At 50.6% G+C, this 15936-nt stretch overlaps 2 protein-coding genes across 5 annotated transcripts; both read right to left on the bottom strand.

Annotated features, from left to right (window-relative positions):
* Nucleotides 1-1750: 1750 nt before the first annotated feature.
* HCRT (hypocretin neuropeptide precursor) lies at nucleotides 1751-3838 on the bottom strand. Its single transcript, XM_020888083.2, has 2 exons — nucleotides 3068-3838; nucleotides 1751-2238 (listed from the first exon to the last, which is right to left on the bottom strand). The coding sequence occupies exons 1-2, from the start codon at nucleotides 3086-3088 to the stop codon at nucleotides 1864-1866; spliced, it is 396 nt and encodes a 131-aa protein (XP_020743742.1). The 5' UTR covers nucleotides 3089-3838; the 3' UTR covers nucleotides 1751-1863.
* Nucleotides 3839-6737: 2899 nt separating this feature from the next.
* GHDC (GH3 domain containing) lies at nucleotides 6738-11231 on the bottom strand. Of its 4 annotated transcripts, none has more exons than XM_070479482.1 (10): nucleotides 11124-11231; nucleotides 10812-10900; nucleotides 10358-10701; nucleotides 9937-10058; nucleotides 9148-9649; nucleotides 8553-8745; nucleotides 8345-8416; nucleotides 8135-8268; nucleotides 7758-7843; nucleotides 6738-7508 (listed from the first exon to the last, which is right to left on the bottom strand). In XM_070479482.1, the coding sequence occupies exons 3-10, from the start codon at nucleotides 10617-10619 to the stop codon at nucleotides 7290-7292; spliced, it is 1590 nt and encodes a 529-aa protein (XP_070335583.1). In that variant the 5' UTR covers nucleotides 10620-10701; nucleotides 10812-10900; nucleotides 11124-11231; the 3' UTR covers nucleotides 6738-7289. The 4 variants fall into 4 exon arrangements, with proteins under 4 accessions (XP_070335583.1, XP_070335582.1, XP_070335585.1 ...); XM_070479481.1 differs by having other exon boundaries at nucleotides 10358-10632; XM_070479484.1 differs by having other exon boundaries at nucleotides 6738-7152; nucleotides 10358-10632.
* Between the last annotated feature and the right edge of the window lie 4705 nt (nucleotides 11232-15936).

The following is a 15936-nucleotide window of genomic DNA, read 5'->3' as shown; positions in this document are numbered from 1 at the left end:
AACGAAACCAGTGCAGCAAGAAGGACCCAGGTAAGACCAGACACAGGACTTTTTTCACCATGGAAGCAGAAAATTACTGTGGCATCTGAGTGTGGTGGCTTAGGGTGGCTGCTTCCTGGGGTGGGGGCGGGGGGACAGCTAAAGCCAGTGACAAAGGGAAGATGGGTTGGAGAGAAGGCAGGCCAGTGCTCCTCATCCTCACCCCAAGTCTGAGCTGGGCGTTATCTGGGACATTATATGCTAAAATGCCACATCTTTCTGTATCTCTACTTTTGGGTTTTAGTTTCTTAGGGCTGCTTTATTTATTTATTTATTTTTGTTTTGGGAATAAACCTTATATTTTATTTTATTTATATTTTAATAAACCTTATATTTAATAACAGGCTTATATTAACAAGGAAGTTATAAATATAATATAGAGTTCTTATATCAGTTCAAATCAGTCACTCTCTTAGGGCTGCTTTAACAAAGTACCACAAGCTGGGTGACTTAAACAACAGAAATCTGTTGTTTTCGTTCTGGAGGCTGAAAGTCTAAGACCAAAATGATTTCAGGGTTGGCTCCTTTTGAAGGCTGTGGGGGAATATTTGTTGCATGCCTGTTTTCTAGCTTCTGGTGGCTTATTGGCACTTTTTGGCTTGTAGATGCATCACCCATCTCTGCCTTCATGTTCACATGGATTCTCCTTGTGTGCATTTGTGTCCAAATCCCTTTATATAAGGACACGTCATATTGGATTAGAGGCTCACCCTACTCCCATATGATAGAATTTTTTTTCCCCCAGTATGACTGAATTTTAACTAATTTCATCCTCAAAGACTCTTATTTCCAAATAAGGCCATGTTCTGAAGTGCTGGGGGTTACGACTTCAAATGTAAATGAGAAGGGGGAGGGGTTGCACAATTCAACTTGTCACAGGTGTGTTCCGTTTAAATTGCTGGAAAAATCTTGCCTCATCCCTGCTTAAGAACTTCTGACTCTCAGCTACCTACAGAATCAAGTGCAAAGCCTGATGATCTGTGAGGGCTTTCACAATCTGGGCTGCACAAGCCTAACCGCCTCCCCTTCAGTGCCTCACCAGCACCCCAAACGCCCTATCCCACACTGCAGGCCTCCGGAAGATTCCTGTTGAACCTCATATTCCCTGCCTCTTCGGCGGGCGCGGCTCCTCCTTCCCAGCCGCGTCTCGCTCCTCTGCTCTCACTTTCCTCCGCGACTCTCAGGAAGGGCCTGGCGATTCAGAATGACTGACCGAGCACCGAGCACCGTGTCTGCCCCCACTCTCCCCTCCTAGCACTCACATATGCGGTTCTCTCCGTACTCCAGGGTCTTGCACAGTTTCTTGCCCTAAGAGCGCCCACCCGAGAGTGGTTCAGACTCTCAAACCAGAACACCATCGAAACATGTATATTATCTAGGGTGAAACAGATCACCAGCCCATGTTGGATGCATGAGACAAGTGCTCGGGCCTGGTGCACTGGGAAGACCCAGAGGGATCGGGTGGAGAGGGAGGTGGGAGGGGGGATCGGGATGGGGAATACATGTAAATCCATGGCTGATCCATGTCAATGTATGACAAAAACCACTACAATACTGTAAAGTAATTAGCCTCCAACTAATAAAAAATAAAATAAAATAAAAAGACTCTCAAACCGAACTCCAGGTTGTCCGGCTCTTTACGGTTCGAAAGACTCTCACGCCCCCTGGAGGGCGGGACGCGACCGCACAGGCACAGACAGCAGCCACACTAACAGAGGGAGACTTTATTCCCCTTTTTCCTGCGAGCTGACACTTCTTTATTTTTTCCCCTGCGGGGGTGAGGGAGGGGCCAGGGTAGGGTCAGGACTGGACCCGAGCGAGAGCTCAGACCCCGGACCGTCCCCCAGGTCCCACGGACGAGGCGGCCTCAGAGGGACACCGGCGGCCGGAGCAGGGGCGCAGCGGTGGCTCTGCGCCTGCGCGGCGGCCCATGGTCAGGATGCCGGCCGCGTGGTTGCCGCTGGCCTGCAGGAGGCGCTGCAGCCGGCCCTGGAGGCCCGGGGGCCCGGGCCGCCGCTTGCCCAGCGTGAGGATGCCGGCCGCGTGATTGCCGGCGCCATGCAGCAGCTCGTAGAGGCGGCAGGAGCACGTCTTCTGACGGCAGCAGTCGGGCAAGGGCTGCGCGGCCGCCCCGGGTGACAGCAGCGCGGGCGGCAGCAACAGTAGCAGGAGCAGCAGCGTCACGGTGGCCCAGGAGACCTAAGGAAGGCGGAGACCGGGCGCTGAGGGTCGCCCGCATTCCAGCCCCTACGTCCGGGTCCTGCCCAGCTGGCTCCGCGCCCCCTCGTGGCCGGCGCTTCTCACTCGCTGTCGCCTGGCCTTCCTGCCTCGGCTCAAAGCTGTCTGACACGACTGAGCGATTGAACTGACTGACTGACCTTAAGACCCAGCAGAGCATCTCCTCCAGTAAGCTCTTTGAACCCCCCTGGGCAGAATGAATCTCTCTCTCCTCTGGGTGCCCTTGGTCCCTTGTACCCTCATTAGAGCGCTGACCACTCCATTTGAAGCAGGCATGTCTGAATCTGCCCCAGAAGTTTATGGAGACTTTGCTCAGGGAAACAGAAGCCCCATTTATCCGCTCCTCCTCCCCACAGAGGGCAGGCATGGGAAAATCAAGGACTGTCAGGATCCAGATTGTTGTTTTGACTGCCTGCTTCCTTGCAGGGGAAACGATTCTGTGGGTTTGGACCCGTTTCCTACCGTTTCATGGGGCACAACGTCCTCACCTGTAAACTGGGTATTAAGTAATTCCTACTGTGCAGGGCTGCTGGGAGGATGAGCTAAGATGACAGGTGCAAGTTGCACCTGATACATAGTAAAAGCTCAATAAACGTGAACTCTTAGGAGAACAGGGCACAGTCCAGTGTTAGCTAAGGCAGATTCTCTGTCAAGGGTCCACCCTGTACCCTGCCTCAGAACCCATATAGGAAAAGACACTTTCAACCTTCCTTCTAGCTCCCTGAGCAAGCATTCTCACTGTCTCCGGTCTCATTGCCCCCAAGTCACCCCTTCATCCCTGGTTCTTTACCTTTGTAGAGGAAGGATTCATGGTGTCTGGAGCTCAGAGTGGGGTAGCCGGGAAAGGTGTCATCTGCAGTGGTCCGAATAGCCAGGAACTTTGAGGCTGTCAACTGCAACCCACTAGCAGGAGCCTGGGGTTTATAGTGCTCAGAGGAGGTAGGCGGGAAGGGGGGGAGAGATGGGTGCTTGCATCTACTCCGGGAACAGACAAAGGCAAATCTAAGATTAGCCTTCCGCAGGAGTGCCGTCTCCAGGCTGGGCCCCAGGAATGACCGCCAAGGCGATCAGAGTCTTGAGTTGGATCTCTGTGCCCCTGGTCCCCCGCCTTGTCTGTCTGCCTGCTCCCTGGAGATGGGGTGGTCTCCAGGCACTAATGAGGCCACCTTGCTCCTAGGAATCTGGGAGCACAAAAGAGGTCTTGCCTGGGGGCTGGCGTGGGACAATGCATAGGGGGAGCTGCTAATTAAGGGCAGGAAAGGAAGCAGTGGTGAGACGCACTCTCCGTAGGATGTGTGTGTCTGGGAGAGGGCAGCCAGGCAACAGCCTCTCCCCGCTGCTCCTGTCTCTACCCCTGGGGCCTTGAAGCTTCAGGACCTTCTTCCTCTGTGGGAAAGGTGTTTTAGCTGACTTTCCCTCCCCTCTGGCTCTTCTTCCTTCTGCCCCTTCCACCAACCTCCAAGATGGAGAACCTTGAAAAGCCACTCCTGGGCAGTGGGAAGACACCAGCCAAAACTGATGTTACCCTTCCATCTCCCCAGCTTCCTACCTGGTTGGGCTGCCTCAACGGGATGGATGGAGTCCCATCACACCATTGGCAGGAGGAGAGCCACCGTGGGAAGGACATGTGCCATCTCTAGGCTGGAGTTTCTCTTATCTAGGGCACTGTCTACTGAGCACCGGTTCCATGCCAGGCTCTGCTCTGGGCGCTGGAGCGACAGTGTACATAAGACACGCCCTGGTTTTCTTTTTAAAAAACCATAATTTATTATTATTATTTATTTATTGGCTGCATTGGGGCTTCCCAGGTGGCACTGTGGCAAAGAATCTGCCTGCCAATGCAGGAGACACAGGTTGGATCCCTGGGTCGGGAACATCCCCTGGAGTAGGAAGTGGCAACAGCCCACTCCAGTATTCTTGCCTGGAAAATTCCATGGCCAGAGGAGCCTGGTGGACTATAGTCCATGGGGTCGCAAAGAGTCAGACTCAGTGACTAAACACGCATATGCTGCACTGGGTCTTCATTGCGGCGCATGGGCTTTCTGTAGTTGAGTGCTGGGCGGTGGGCTACTCTCTGTCTCTTCATTGCGGTGCTTGGGCTTCTCATTTTGGTGACTTCTCTTGTTGCAGAGCATGGGCTCTAAGCCTGTGGGTTTCAGTAGCTGCAACTTGTAGGCTCAATAGTGGTGGTTCATGGGCTTAGTTGCTCTGCTGCATGTGAAATCTTCCTGCACCAGGGATTGAACCCATGTCCCCTGCATTGGCAGACAGGGTCTTAATCACTGGACCACCAGGGAAGCCCTGGCCCAGTTTTTCTGGGAGGTGACCCAGCAAAAGTATAGCTCAATGGAGAGAGGACTCTGCAAAAGCCTTGCGTGAAAAGTCGGTTTTCATCGAGTAAGCTTGGGAGAGAAGGCTTTCCCCAGAAGGGGCAGCCTGAGCAGAGACCTAGAGGTGACCGTGCTTAACTCATGCAGGAAGCAGGGTGTGGTCCACCGATCACAACTTCTCTTAGAAGAGAGAGGTGGCTGGACAGGTAAGTGAGGTCAGAGTGGGTCAGAGGGTCTTATCAGCTAAGATGATTAGTCTTGATCCCACAGGTGCTGGGGGGCTATGGTAGGATTTTAGCTTTAGTAAGGAGTCATGGGCTGAGGTGGGGGCCAGGCAGGTGGGGGTAGGGGCCTGGATTTGGGGTGTGGAATCCAGAAGTGGAAAATTCTTAAAGAGATGAGAATACCAGACCACCTTACCTGCCTCCTGAGAAATGTGTATGCAGGTCAAGAAGCAACAGTTAGAGAACTGGACATGGAACAACAGACTAGTTCCAAATTAGGAAAGAGTATGTGGAGGCTGTATATTGTCACTCTGCTTATTTAACTTCTATGCAGAGTACATCATGCAAAATGCCAGGCTAGATGAAGTACAAGCTGGAATCAAGATTGTCGGGAGAAATATTAATAATCCCAGATATGCAGATGACACCACCCTTATGGCAGAAAGCAAAGAGGAACTAATGAGCCTCTTGAAAGTGAAAGAGGAGAGTGAAAAAGCTGGCTTAAAACTCAACATTCAAAAAACTAATATCATGGCATCCAGTCCCATCACTTCATGGCAAATAGATGGGGAAACAGTGGAAACAGTGACAGACTTTATTTTCTTGGGCTCCAAAATCACTACAGATGGTGACTGCAGCCATGAAATTAAAAGATGCTTGCTCCTTGGAAGAAAAGCTATGACAAACCTGACAGCATATTAAAAAGCAGAGACATTACTTTGCCAATGAAGGCCCGTCTAGTCAAAGCTATGGTTTTCCCAATAGTCATGTATGGATGTGAGGGACTATAAAGAAAGCTGAGCACCAAAGAATTGATGCTTTTGAATTGAGTGTTGGAGAAGACTCTTGAGAGTCCCTTGGACTGCAAGGAGATTCAACCAGTCCATCCTGAAGGAGATCAGTCCTTAATATTCATTGGAAGGACTGATGCTGAAGCTGAGACTCCAATACTTTGGCCATCTGATGCGAAGAACTGACTCACTGGAAAATACCCTGATGCTGGGAAAGATTAAAGACAGGAGAAGGGGAAGACAGAAGATGAGATGGTTGGATGGCATCACCGACTCGACAGACATGAGTTTGAGCAAGTTCCAGGAGTTGGCGATGGACACGGAAGCCTGGTATGCTGCATTCCATGGGGTTGCAAAGAGTTGGACACAACTGAGTGACCAAACTGAACTGATTCAGAAGTAGTAATTCAGAGTCAGAATCTGAGGCTTGGACTTCCCTGGTGGTCCAGTGACTAAACAGGGCGCTCCTAATGCAGGGGGCCCCAGGTTCAGTCCCTGCTCAGGGAACTAGACCCCATATGCTGCAACTAAGACCCGGCCCAGACAAATAAATAAATAAATATTAAAACAAACAAATGAACAAAAAATCTGAGGCTTGGCAGCTGATTGGGATTAGGTGCTGCATTATTTAGGAGGCGCTGCGAGGTTTGGACAAGACTCACAACCCTGCTGAAACTGAAGGCCAGCCTGTTTCCCCTGTGGTAGGATGGACAGTCAACCCAGATGGTCTCTGGGGCTGCTTCCTGCTGTGATTCTTTATGATTTGCAGTATAAGTCCTGCCCATGGAAGTGATCTGTGGGTTTGGGGCCAGAAAGGGGGACTTGTGCTAAGCCTGGGCAAGGGGAGTTGGGGAGCAGCCCCTCTGCACTTAGGGAAAGTTTGGGATGGGGAGAGGTCAAGGGAGGGGATGCGGTGTCTCCTAGGTTGACCTAGGTTGTGGTAGGGGTCCCCCAGTTCTCCGAGGGCACACACTCAGGGCCTGCCCCAGCTTGGAGCAGAAGTCACAGGGAAAGCCCTGGTGTCCAGAACTGAAGCCAAGAGGGCAATCCAGGCTGCAGCAGAAGCAGAGTGAATGCGGCCCCCAGTTTCCCCAAAAGCAGACCCCGAGCCAAGATTCTGGGTATAAGAAGTTTATTTGGCAGGTGACCCTAGAAAGCACGTGGGAGGAGGGACAGGAGAGACAGGAGGAAAACCAGTAAGAACCTTGTTAATGAGAAAGTTATCACTGCGGGCAATTAGTGGAGACCCTTGGAGGGAGATGCTATAGAATACATTTCAGAGCTGTTCTACTGAGGGACGACAAAGCTGAGGTCTGCGGTCACCAGCCCCTGCTCCATGCCAATTGGGGGTCACTCCTGGGAGCCTGAACTTCCAACACTTCCAGTCTGCCTGGTGCACAGGCATTGCCAGCGGGGATTGGAACTCCTGTGTCCTCTAGGGTGGGCTGGGAGCTCCGGGTGGCGCGCTGCTGGTGTCTGCTCTGTCCTTGAAGTCAACTCCTCGGAACTGATGGACTAGCTCAGGCAACCCTAAGGGCAGCAGCTCTCATGGGCAGCTGGCAGCTGACACATGAAGACCCTGGCCAAGGGCTCCACATCCAGAGGGGCCCCAGAGGAAAGAGCGAGGCAGCCCATGGGGGTGAATGGGGCCGGGGGCAGGCCTCAGCTCAGGACACCACCCTCCTCTGCAGGCACTGGGCCAGGGGCCTGTGCCTGAGGACCCGGGGCATCTCAGGAGGGAAAGGGGCCGAGGGGCAGGCAGCGAGGGCTGCCCGCAGTTCCCCGAAGGCCCCCTGCCCCACCAGGTGGACTTGGGCAGGGCCCATGCTGCCCCGGAACCGCAGGTACTTGTAGCGAGTGGAGGTTTCCTGAAGGCAGTGGTCAAGCTGGGAACAGAACGGCTCAAGTGAGGCTGGTGTGAGGCTGGGCGGCGTGTGGGTGAGGCGCGCACGGCTGTGCCCGGGGTGTGTGTGGCTAGAAGTTTCACGTGTACATGTGTGTCTGTGGGGCTCAACCCTCCCTTCCCAGAGCTCCAGGGAGGGTCTCCTCCTGTCCTCCACCTCCCCACCACACATGGGGCAGTGTGCAGAGTGAGGGGGGCATTCAGTCGTGTCCTGTCCCTGTCTCCCATTTACCTTGTCTCGATTTTCCTCTGACAAGTTCCTCAGCCCCTTCAGTGCCACAAATACCTCATAGTGGGGAGCGGAGCCCTCAGAGGAATCTGTGGACAAATCGCCCATTACGGACACATGTTTTGTGAATGGGGCATCTTCAAAAGCCCAAGCCCGCTGCCCCTACTCCGAGGTTCACAGGGGAGAGAAGGAGTTTCTTGGCAAGGAGTGGCATAAATGGAGAGGAAATGGGTAGAGACTGCAGCAGGACGGATGGGGGTTAGATATGCGGAAGGACTTTTGTTAGGATCAGCAGAAAAGGCTGGGTCTTTCCTCCTTCCTAGAAGTCTCCCAGCGGGATGGGTACGGGTGACGGATAGTCAGCCAGTGGAAAAGCTTACCCAGAATCCTACTCTCCACCCAGCCATGGTCCAACAGCTTGGCCCCTGGCCACTGCCCCACGGCCCGGCCCAGGGCCTCAGAGAACACATCCTCACCAGTGTCTTCGCCTCGAACACTCAGGGTCTGACCCAGCCTGGGGAGAAGGAAGCAGGAGGCAGAGGAACCCAGGGCACAGGCATGGTCCCTCAGTGACCCGGGGGGTCACTTACCTGCAGATGAATTTGACGACTGGACACTGATTGTAGACACTCACTACCTGTACCACATCACCGAGCCGGCACCTGATGGAGAGGAAGTGGGGACGAGGTCAGGCCCAAGGGCCCATTAACTTCAACAGCATGCCCGTGGCCTTCAACTGGGTTCACCTCAGGAGGACTGAGGTGGCGGATGGGGAGAGGTGGGTGGGCAGATGGTCACCTGGTGAGGCTGGCATGGTTGGTCAACACCAGCTCATACTCCTTGCCCTTCTGGGCCTCAGGCAGCAGGACAGTGGGGGTAGCCTCTTCCCGAGTTCCTTCCTTGAGTGGGAGCAGCTCAATAAAGGGGGCTCCAGGGGGCAGAAGGTACAGGCCATGGGGCTGCTCTGGCCACAGACTCAGGCCCAACACCCCTGTGGGGAGCAAGCAGCCTCTTCATCTGCTAGGCAATTGGCCAGGCTCCAACCCCCTGAGCATCTGATCCCCCTGCTGCCCCTCCACTCCATCCTTCCCGGCTCCCCCAGGCTCAGCCCTCTGCTTCTAAGGCCCTAATTGGGAAGAGGCAGTGGTTCTGGAGGTGATGGACCTGGAGAAAATGTTGGTGTGGTTTAAATCTATGTAAGTCTCTTAACCTCTCTGAGCCTCAGTTATTTCATCTGTAAAATGGAGCTGCTGGTGTTGGGGAGGAATCAATGAGATGACTATATAGGGCTTGCTGCAGTTCATGGGTCGCAAAAAGTCAAACACAAATTAGCAACTGAACGACAACTTGGCAGCTAGCTGTGTGCCCCTCACCACCCTTGAGTCTTGCTGACCTCCAGAAGCAGCGTAAGCGGGTGAGAAGAAGGTGAGCCCTTGGCACCACAAGGCCCCCAGGGCGGCCACAGCCTCAGCCTGGCCTCCTGCGTCCAGAGTCACCACCACCTGCAGTTTTGGCCAGAGCCGAAGGGCCAGTCCTCGGGTTCCCTGCTCCAGGGCCTCCCGCAGCTCAGCTGCCCGTCTGGGGAGAGGTGCTCCTGGGTTCCCAGCAGCGATGGCCTCAGCCAGCTCTTCCCCGTGGGCCTCCAGGTCCAAGAAGACATCTAGGAGCTCTGTGGCTGTCCCAGCTTCCAGAGCCCGAAGCCCTGGGGACCTCAATGCCTCCAGCAGCAGGATCCTTGGGTCCTTGGCTCCAGTGGGGCTCATCTGGCCCAGGGCATGCCAAGGCCAGGGGAGGGGGTAGGGCCAAGGGGAGGAAGCAGTCACTCGGGCCGTGCCTCCTGGAGCCAGCACTTCTGGGTAGGCCTTGTTTAGGGCAGCCAGACCCAGCAAGGTGGCCTGGAGAGAGACAAGAGACAGTGTTGGCCCTGGGCCTGAGCCAGACTCTGAGCCCCCAGATATATATATATATATATATATATTTTTTTTTTTTTTTTGGTCACCAGGGATCGAACCCACACCCTCTGCACTGAAAGCGGGGAGTCTTAACCACTGGACCATCACAGAAGTCCCCCAGTTTTGTTTTGAGGTTTTTGTTGCTGTTTACTTTTTTCCCATCCTGATGGGAGGCTTTGGCTGCACTTAGGGACCTCTGATGGGGTTAGGTTCCAGCATTCCCCGTTTACCTGCAGAGAGGCCTCTCCATGGTACCAGTTTGAGGTGGGGGGCAAGGGCTGCCCCCCACTTTCTTCCTCCTGGGCCTGGCTGGCCTTGGTCAGAGGGAGATGATTCCGGAAGGTGCTTATATCTGTAGCCCCCAAAACATCATAAAATCCCCATGAAGCCACAGAGTTTCCCAAGGGTTCAGGCCAGACTGGTGAGACCCTCAAGGAAGGAATCCAGAACAGGCCTGAGGGGAGAGAGGCTATCAGGGGCCAGGATGGCAAAATTCATCTTGAACAATCCGGCCTGGGTAGGTTCTCTGGGTCAGACCTCTCTCTGTGCTGGTGGTAGAATGGGGAAGGGTGGTCTTTGGGTTCTGGAATCTGACTCTCCTGTGGGGTTTCCCTCTCTTTGGGCCACGTCCCCAGACCCTGGGAAACACACCTGTGCTCCCTCTGAGGGTACAACGGGGACCCTGGGCTCCATGCAGACACCGCCTCAGGGCCTGTTGCTGGCTCTGGCCCGCGTGCAACGTGCTCTGTGCTAGTCTCTTCTGCTGCCAGGCGGCTGCCCAGCGCAGGGCCCCCCACGCCACACGGTGCTGGAGGCGGACAAGCCAGGACTGCCTGGCATCCCAGGACCGCGGCCGCCACAGGAGTACGGCCAGTGGCAGCAGCAGCAACAGGGACAGCAGCAGCAGCAGCATCTCCAAGCAGCTCCTGGAAGGAGGAAGGCCTCCAAGTACTGGTACTGCAGGGAGGAGCGGAAACCCATTTTCTCCCCTCACTCTGCCGAGAACAGGAAAATCAAGTTCAAAGGAAGCTGGGGAAGAAGCCTGGACCCCTGTCACCTGCGTGATGTGGCGGAGACAACGGCAAGGCTTTGGGGTCACACTGACCTGAGTTCAGATCCTGGCTCTGCCCCTGGTTAGCTGTCTGGCCCTGGGGCACTCAGTCAGCTGCTTTGAGCTCCGTACCCTTGCCCCATCTGAAAAATGGGAATAATGATACCCCTGAGAAGGAGCACAGAGGGCACGGCAGAGCACCTGGCACAGAGCAGTTACTTAACTGATGACAGGTCTGGTCTACTCCCGAGAGGCTCTGCTCTGTCCAGGATCCACCCTGTCCCAGTATCTTGTCCCTTCCCCGTCACCACCCCCCCCACCCCCAAGCCCTGAGCCCCTAGCAGTGGTTCCATGTCCCACAGGCACCTGTCACAGCCCACTTGTGCCTCTGCCTGGCACCCAGGGGCCCCTCAAGGCTCCGGAACAGCCTCAGTACACAGCTAGCCAGAAAGATGGAACCCAGGCTTTAAAGGGAAGTCCCGCCCCTGGGTCTGAGGGAGGAGCTGGAGGCGGGGCAGGGGGAGCTCTTAAAGGGACAGGTTGCCTAAGGGCCGCGGTGCTGGGAGGTGGCCCAAGCCTGTAGGTGGAGGGAAGTTGTAGCCAGAGGAAAGTGGTCCATAGGGTTGCAAAGAGTCGGACACGACTGAAGTGACTTGGCATGCAGAGTGGTCCTCAGACTCATGCCGGTGAAGGAAGAGAAACCTGAGTGCAGAAAAGAGTGTCTCAGATCAGCTTGAGTGGGGAGTGGGGCACATCCCACCCTGGAGCAGGTGCAAACTTGAGCACTGTCAAAAAACAACATTTTTCCAATCTAGAATTGCCCTCCACAAAAGTAGTACAGGAAGAAAATCCTTTTCTTATTGGATAAACATTAAAGCAGCGTGTGATGCATCACAGGCGAACTAGTGGGACCATGAAGACAGAAAAGAATCTTACTCCCCCCCCATTTTTTTTGTAGTTATAATTTATTAACTTGTCATCCTGATTTTGTATGGGCTTACTTTCTTTTTTCATTTTATTACCTTTTTATTTTTAGCTTTAAAAATATTTAATTGGAGTATAATTACTTTACAATGTTACGTTAGTTTCTACTGTACAACAAAGTGAATCAGCTATATGGATACATATACCCGCTCCCTGTCGAGCCTCCCTCCCTTTCCCCCAAATCACCCCTCTAGGTCATCACTGAGCACCAAGGTGAGCTCCTTGTGCTATATAGCAGCTTCCCACTAGCTGTTTTACACATGGTAGTGTATATATGTTGGGCTTCCCAGGTGGCGCTAGTAGTAAAGTAAAGTAGTAAAGTACACAGGCCCTCTGTGTACTTTCTGGGGGAAATGAACCTGCCTGACAATGCAGGAGACATGGGTTCGATCCTTGGGTCAGGAAGAACTACTGGAGGAGGTCATGGCAACCCACTCCAGTGTGCTTGCCTGGAGAATCTCATGATCAGAGGAGCCTGGCGGGCTACAGTCCATGGGCTCACAAAGAGTCGGACATGACTGACATGACTTAGCACGCATGCACACATTGTATATAAATGTTAGTGCTACTTTCCCAGGTCATCCTACTGTCTCCTTCTCCCTGTGTCTGCATGACCGTTCTCTACGTTTGTTTCCTGCCAATAGATTCATCAGTATCACTCCCTTTTAAAGCTAGGGCCCAACAGACACAACCTGTTAACACATGTTCTCAAGATAAATAACTTTACCTGGTAATTGGGGTCCCCACCTGTGTTAGTTTATTGGTTTTATCCCAGGAAACACAAACCTCCCATCTTTATGGCAGAAGATAGTTTTGCAGCTTGGAGTAAGGTGCTCTCCAGAGCTCGGCTATCCCCACTGATACTGAAAAACTTGAGAAGCTGTGCTCAGGACGGGGTTCTTCTATCCCTCGTGAAGCCCTCTCTCCCCCTGTGTTCTCCATCCAGGCTCTCAGACACTCTCCCTTCACCCTCAACTGCCTCACCACATTGCACTCTCTCTTCTCACAACTGACCTTTTTAAAATTTAATTTCTTTCTTTCTTTTTGGCCATGCTGCTTTCGGGATCTTAGTTCCCTGATCAGGGATTGAACTAGGGTCCTTAGCAGTGTCAGAACTGAGTCCTAACCACTGGACCACCAGGGAATTCCCATCACAGCTTAACTCTTAAAGTGTGCGATTCAGTGGTGTCTATTCATAGGTATGAATGCTAACAGTCAATTTTTTAACATTTTCATCACCATGGAAGTAACCCTAGGTCCTTTAACTATCAATCCCCAATCCCTTCCCACCTTCCACCCCCCAGCCCTAAGCAACCACAAATATACTTTCTCTATATAGATTTAACTATTCTGGATATTTCATGTAATTGGAGTCATAAAATATGTGATCGTTTGAGTTTGGCTTCTTTCATTTAACATGTTTTCATGTTCTTTCTTTTTATCGCCAAATGATGTTTCATCATATGGATGAAACTCATTTGATTATCCATTTATCAGTGGATGAACCTGGGTTATTTCTGCTCTTTGACTATTGTGTATATTGCTATTATGACTGCTAGTGTACAAGTTTTTCTGGGGATATATATCTTCATTTTTCTTGCATAAAAATGGAATGCAAGGGGTTCACTGTGTTCCAGTGAGTGGAATGGCTGGGTTGTATACTAACTGGAACTGTTAAACTGGTTTCCAAGGTGGCTTCACCATTTTACATTCCCACCACCAGTATACGAGGGTTCCAGTTTCTCTACATTCTTGTCAACACTTGTTATTAGCTGACCTTTTGATTATAGCTATCCTGCCCTCCTCATTCATCCCTTTGAGTGAGATTTTGCATTTTCCTAATGACTAATGATGTCACACCTTTTTATGTGTTTATTGGCCCTCTGTGTACTTTCTTGGGGAAATGTCTTATCAGATTCTTTACCCATTTTTAACTGGACCACTTGTCTTTTTATTATTAAGTTGTAAGCATTCTTTATATATTTTACATACAAGTCCATATATCCGACATATATGATTTGCAAATATGATTTTTCTCCTATCTTATGGGGTATTTTTCCATTTTCTTTCTTTTTTTTGACTTGGAGTAAAAAAATCTTTAAAATTTTTTAAAATTTTATTTTTAAAAACTTGTTTCTTAACTGGAGTATAATTGCTTTACAATGTTGTGTTAGCGTCTGCTGTACAACATGAATCAGCTATAAAAATACGTATCTCCCTCTGGAGCCTCCCTGCCACCCCGGATCCCACACCTCTTTTTATTTTCTTGATAGTGTCCTTGAAGCACTCCTTTTCAGTTGTATTTATTTATTTAGCTGCTGGCTCTTCACTGCTGCGCACAGGCTCTTCTCTAGCTGCGGTGTCTGGGCTTCTCATCATCATGGCTTCTCTTTCTGTGGAGCGCAGGCTCTAGGGCACGTGGGCATCTGCAGTCCTGGTGCAGGGCAATTGCCCTGTGGCGTGTGCAATCTTCCCAGACCAGGGCTTGAACCCGGGCCCCTGCACTAGCAGGTGGATTCTTAACCACTGGACCACTGGGAAAGTCCAAAATATTTGGTTCTGGTGAAGTTTAACAACCTATTTTTGTCTTTTGTTGCTATGCTTTTGGAATCATATCTAAGAATATATTGTCAAATTTGAGGTCATGGAGATTTACCCTTATATTTCCTTGGCTTTTACATTTAAGTCTTTGATCCATTTTTTAAATTGTAGTAAAATATACATAAGAGTTACCATCTTAACCGTATTTAGTTATCCACTTCAGTGTCATGAAGTACATCCCCATTGTTGTGGAACCATCACCATCATCTCTCTCCAAAACTTTTCATCTTCTTAAACTAAAACTCTGTGCTCATCAAACACTAACTCCCCACTCCTCCTTCCCACAGCCTCTGAAAACCATCACTCTATTTGCTGTCTTTATGAATTTGACTATTCTAGGTGCCTAATATGAGGGGAATTATACAATATTTGTCCTTTTGTGTCTGTCTTATTTCACTTAGCATAACATCTGTGTTTGTCCATGTGGTAGTGTGTGTCAGAATTTAAGGAAGGAAATATACAAAAGAATAAATATATATACACACCATATTTTGTTTATCCACTCATTCATTGATGGACATTCACTGTTTGGCTATTATGAATAATGCTGCTATAAACACAGGTGTACAAAGATCTGAGTCCCCCCTTTTAGTTCTTTTGAGAATATTCCCAGAAGGTGAAGTGCTAAATCATACAGTAATTCACATATTTACCTTTTTTGAGGGACCACCATACTGTTTTCACAGCAGCTGCACTACTTTACGAGCCTACCTGCAATGTACAAGTGTTCCAATTTTTCTACATCCCCTCAACAGTTGCTGTTTTCTGAGTGTTGGTTTTTGTAATAGCCAACCCGATGGGCATCTCTTTGCGGGAGTGAGTTGCATTTCCCTAACAACTGAGCATCCTCTTGTGTGCTTGTTGTCTGCCTGTGTATCTTCTTTGGAAAAATGTCTATTCATGTCATGTTCCCATTTAATAAAAGTTTTTGTTCTTGAAGGGTTCTTTATATATTTTGGCTATTAATCCCCTATCAGACATATAGTTTGCAAATATTTTTTCCATTCTGTGCATCACCTTTTCACTCTGTTCACAGTGTCTTTCTTCTTTTTTTAAAGTACTTATTTTTTTTGGCTGACTGGGTCTTAGTTGTAGCACGTGGGATCTTTAGTTGCAGCATGCGAACTTTTATTTTCGGCCTGTGGGATCTATTTTCCTGAGCGGGGATTGAACCCAGGCCTCCTGCATTGGGAGCATGGAGTCTTAGCCATTAGACCACCATGGAAGTCCCAATAGTGTCTTTGGCTGCACAATTAAAAAATTTTTTTTGGCTGTGTCATAGTACCAAAATACTTAGTTGCAGCACTCTGGGACCTTAGTTCCCCAACCACGGATTGAACCTGGGCTTGGTTCAATGAAAGCTCAGAGTCCTAACCACTGGACAGCCAGGGAATTCCCTAAAGTTTTTAATTCTGATGAAGTCCAATTTACCTTCTGCTGCCTATACTTTTAGTATCATGGCCAAAAAATCATTGCCAAATCCCATGTCATGAAGCTCTGTTTTCTTCTTTGAGTTTTACAGTTTTGGCTCTTACACTTAAATCTTTGATCCACTTTGAATTGATTTTTATATATGATGTAAGGTAAGGTTCCA

Source organism: Odocoileus virginianus, chromosome 17 (genome assembly GCF_023699985.2).
Source record: "Odocoileus virginianus isolate 20LAN1187 ecotype Illinois chromosome 17, Ovbor_1.2, whole genome shotgun sequence".
In the NCBI taxonomy this organism is placed as follows: Eukaryota; Metazoa; Chordata; class Mammalia; order Artiodactyla; family Cervidae; genus Odocoileus; species Odocoileus virginianus.
The sequence above is the reverse complement of the archived record's forward strand: the minus strand, read 5'-3'. Positions and strand labels throughout refer to the sequence as shown.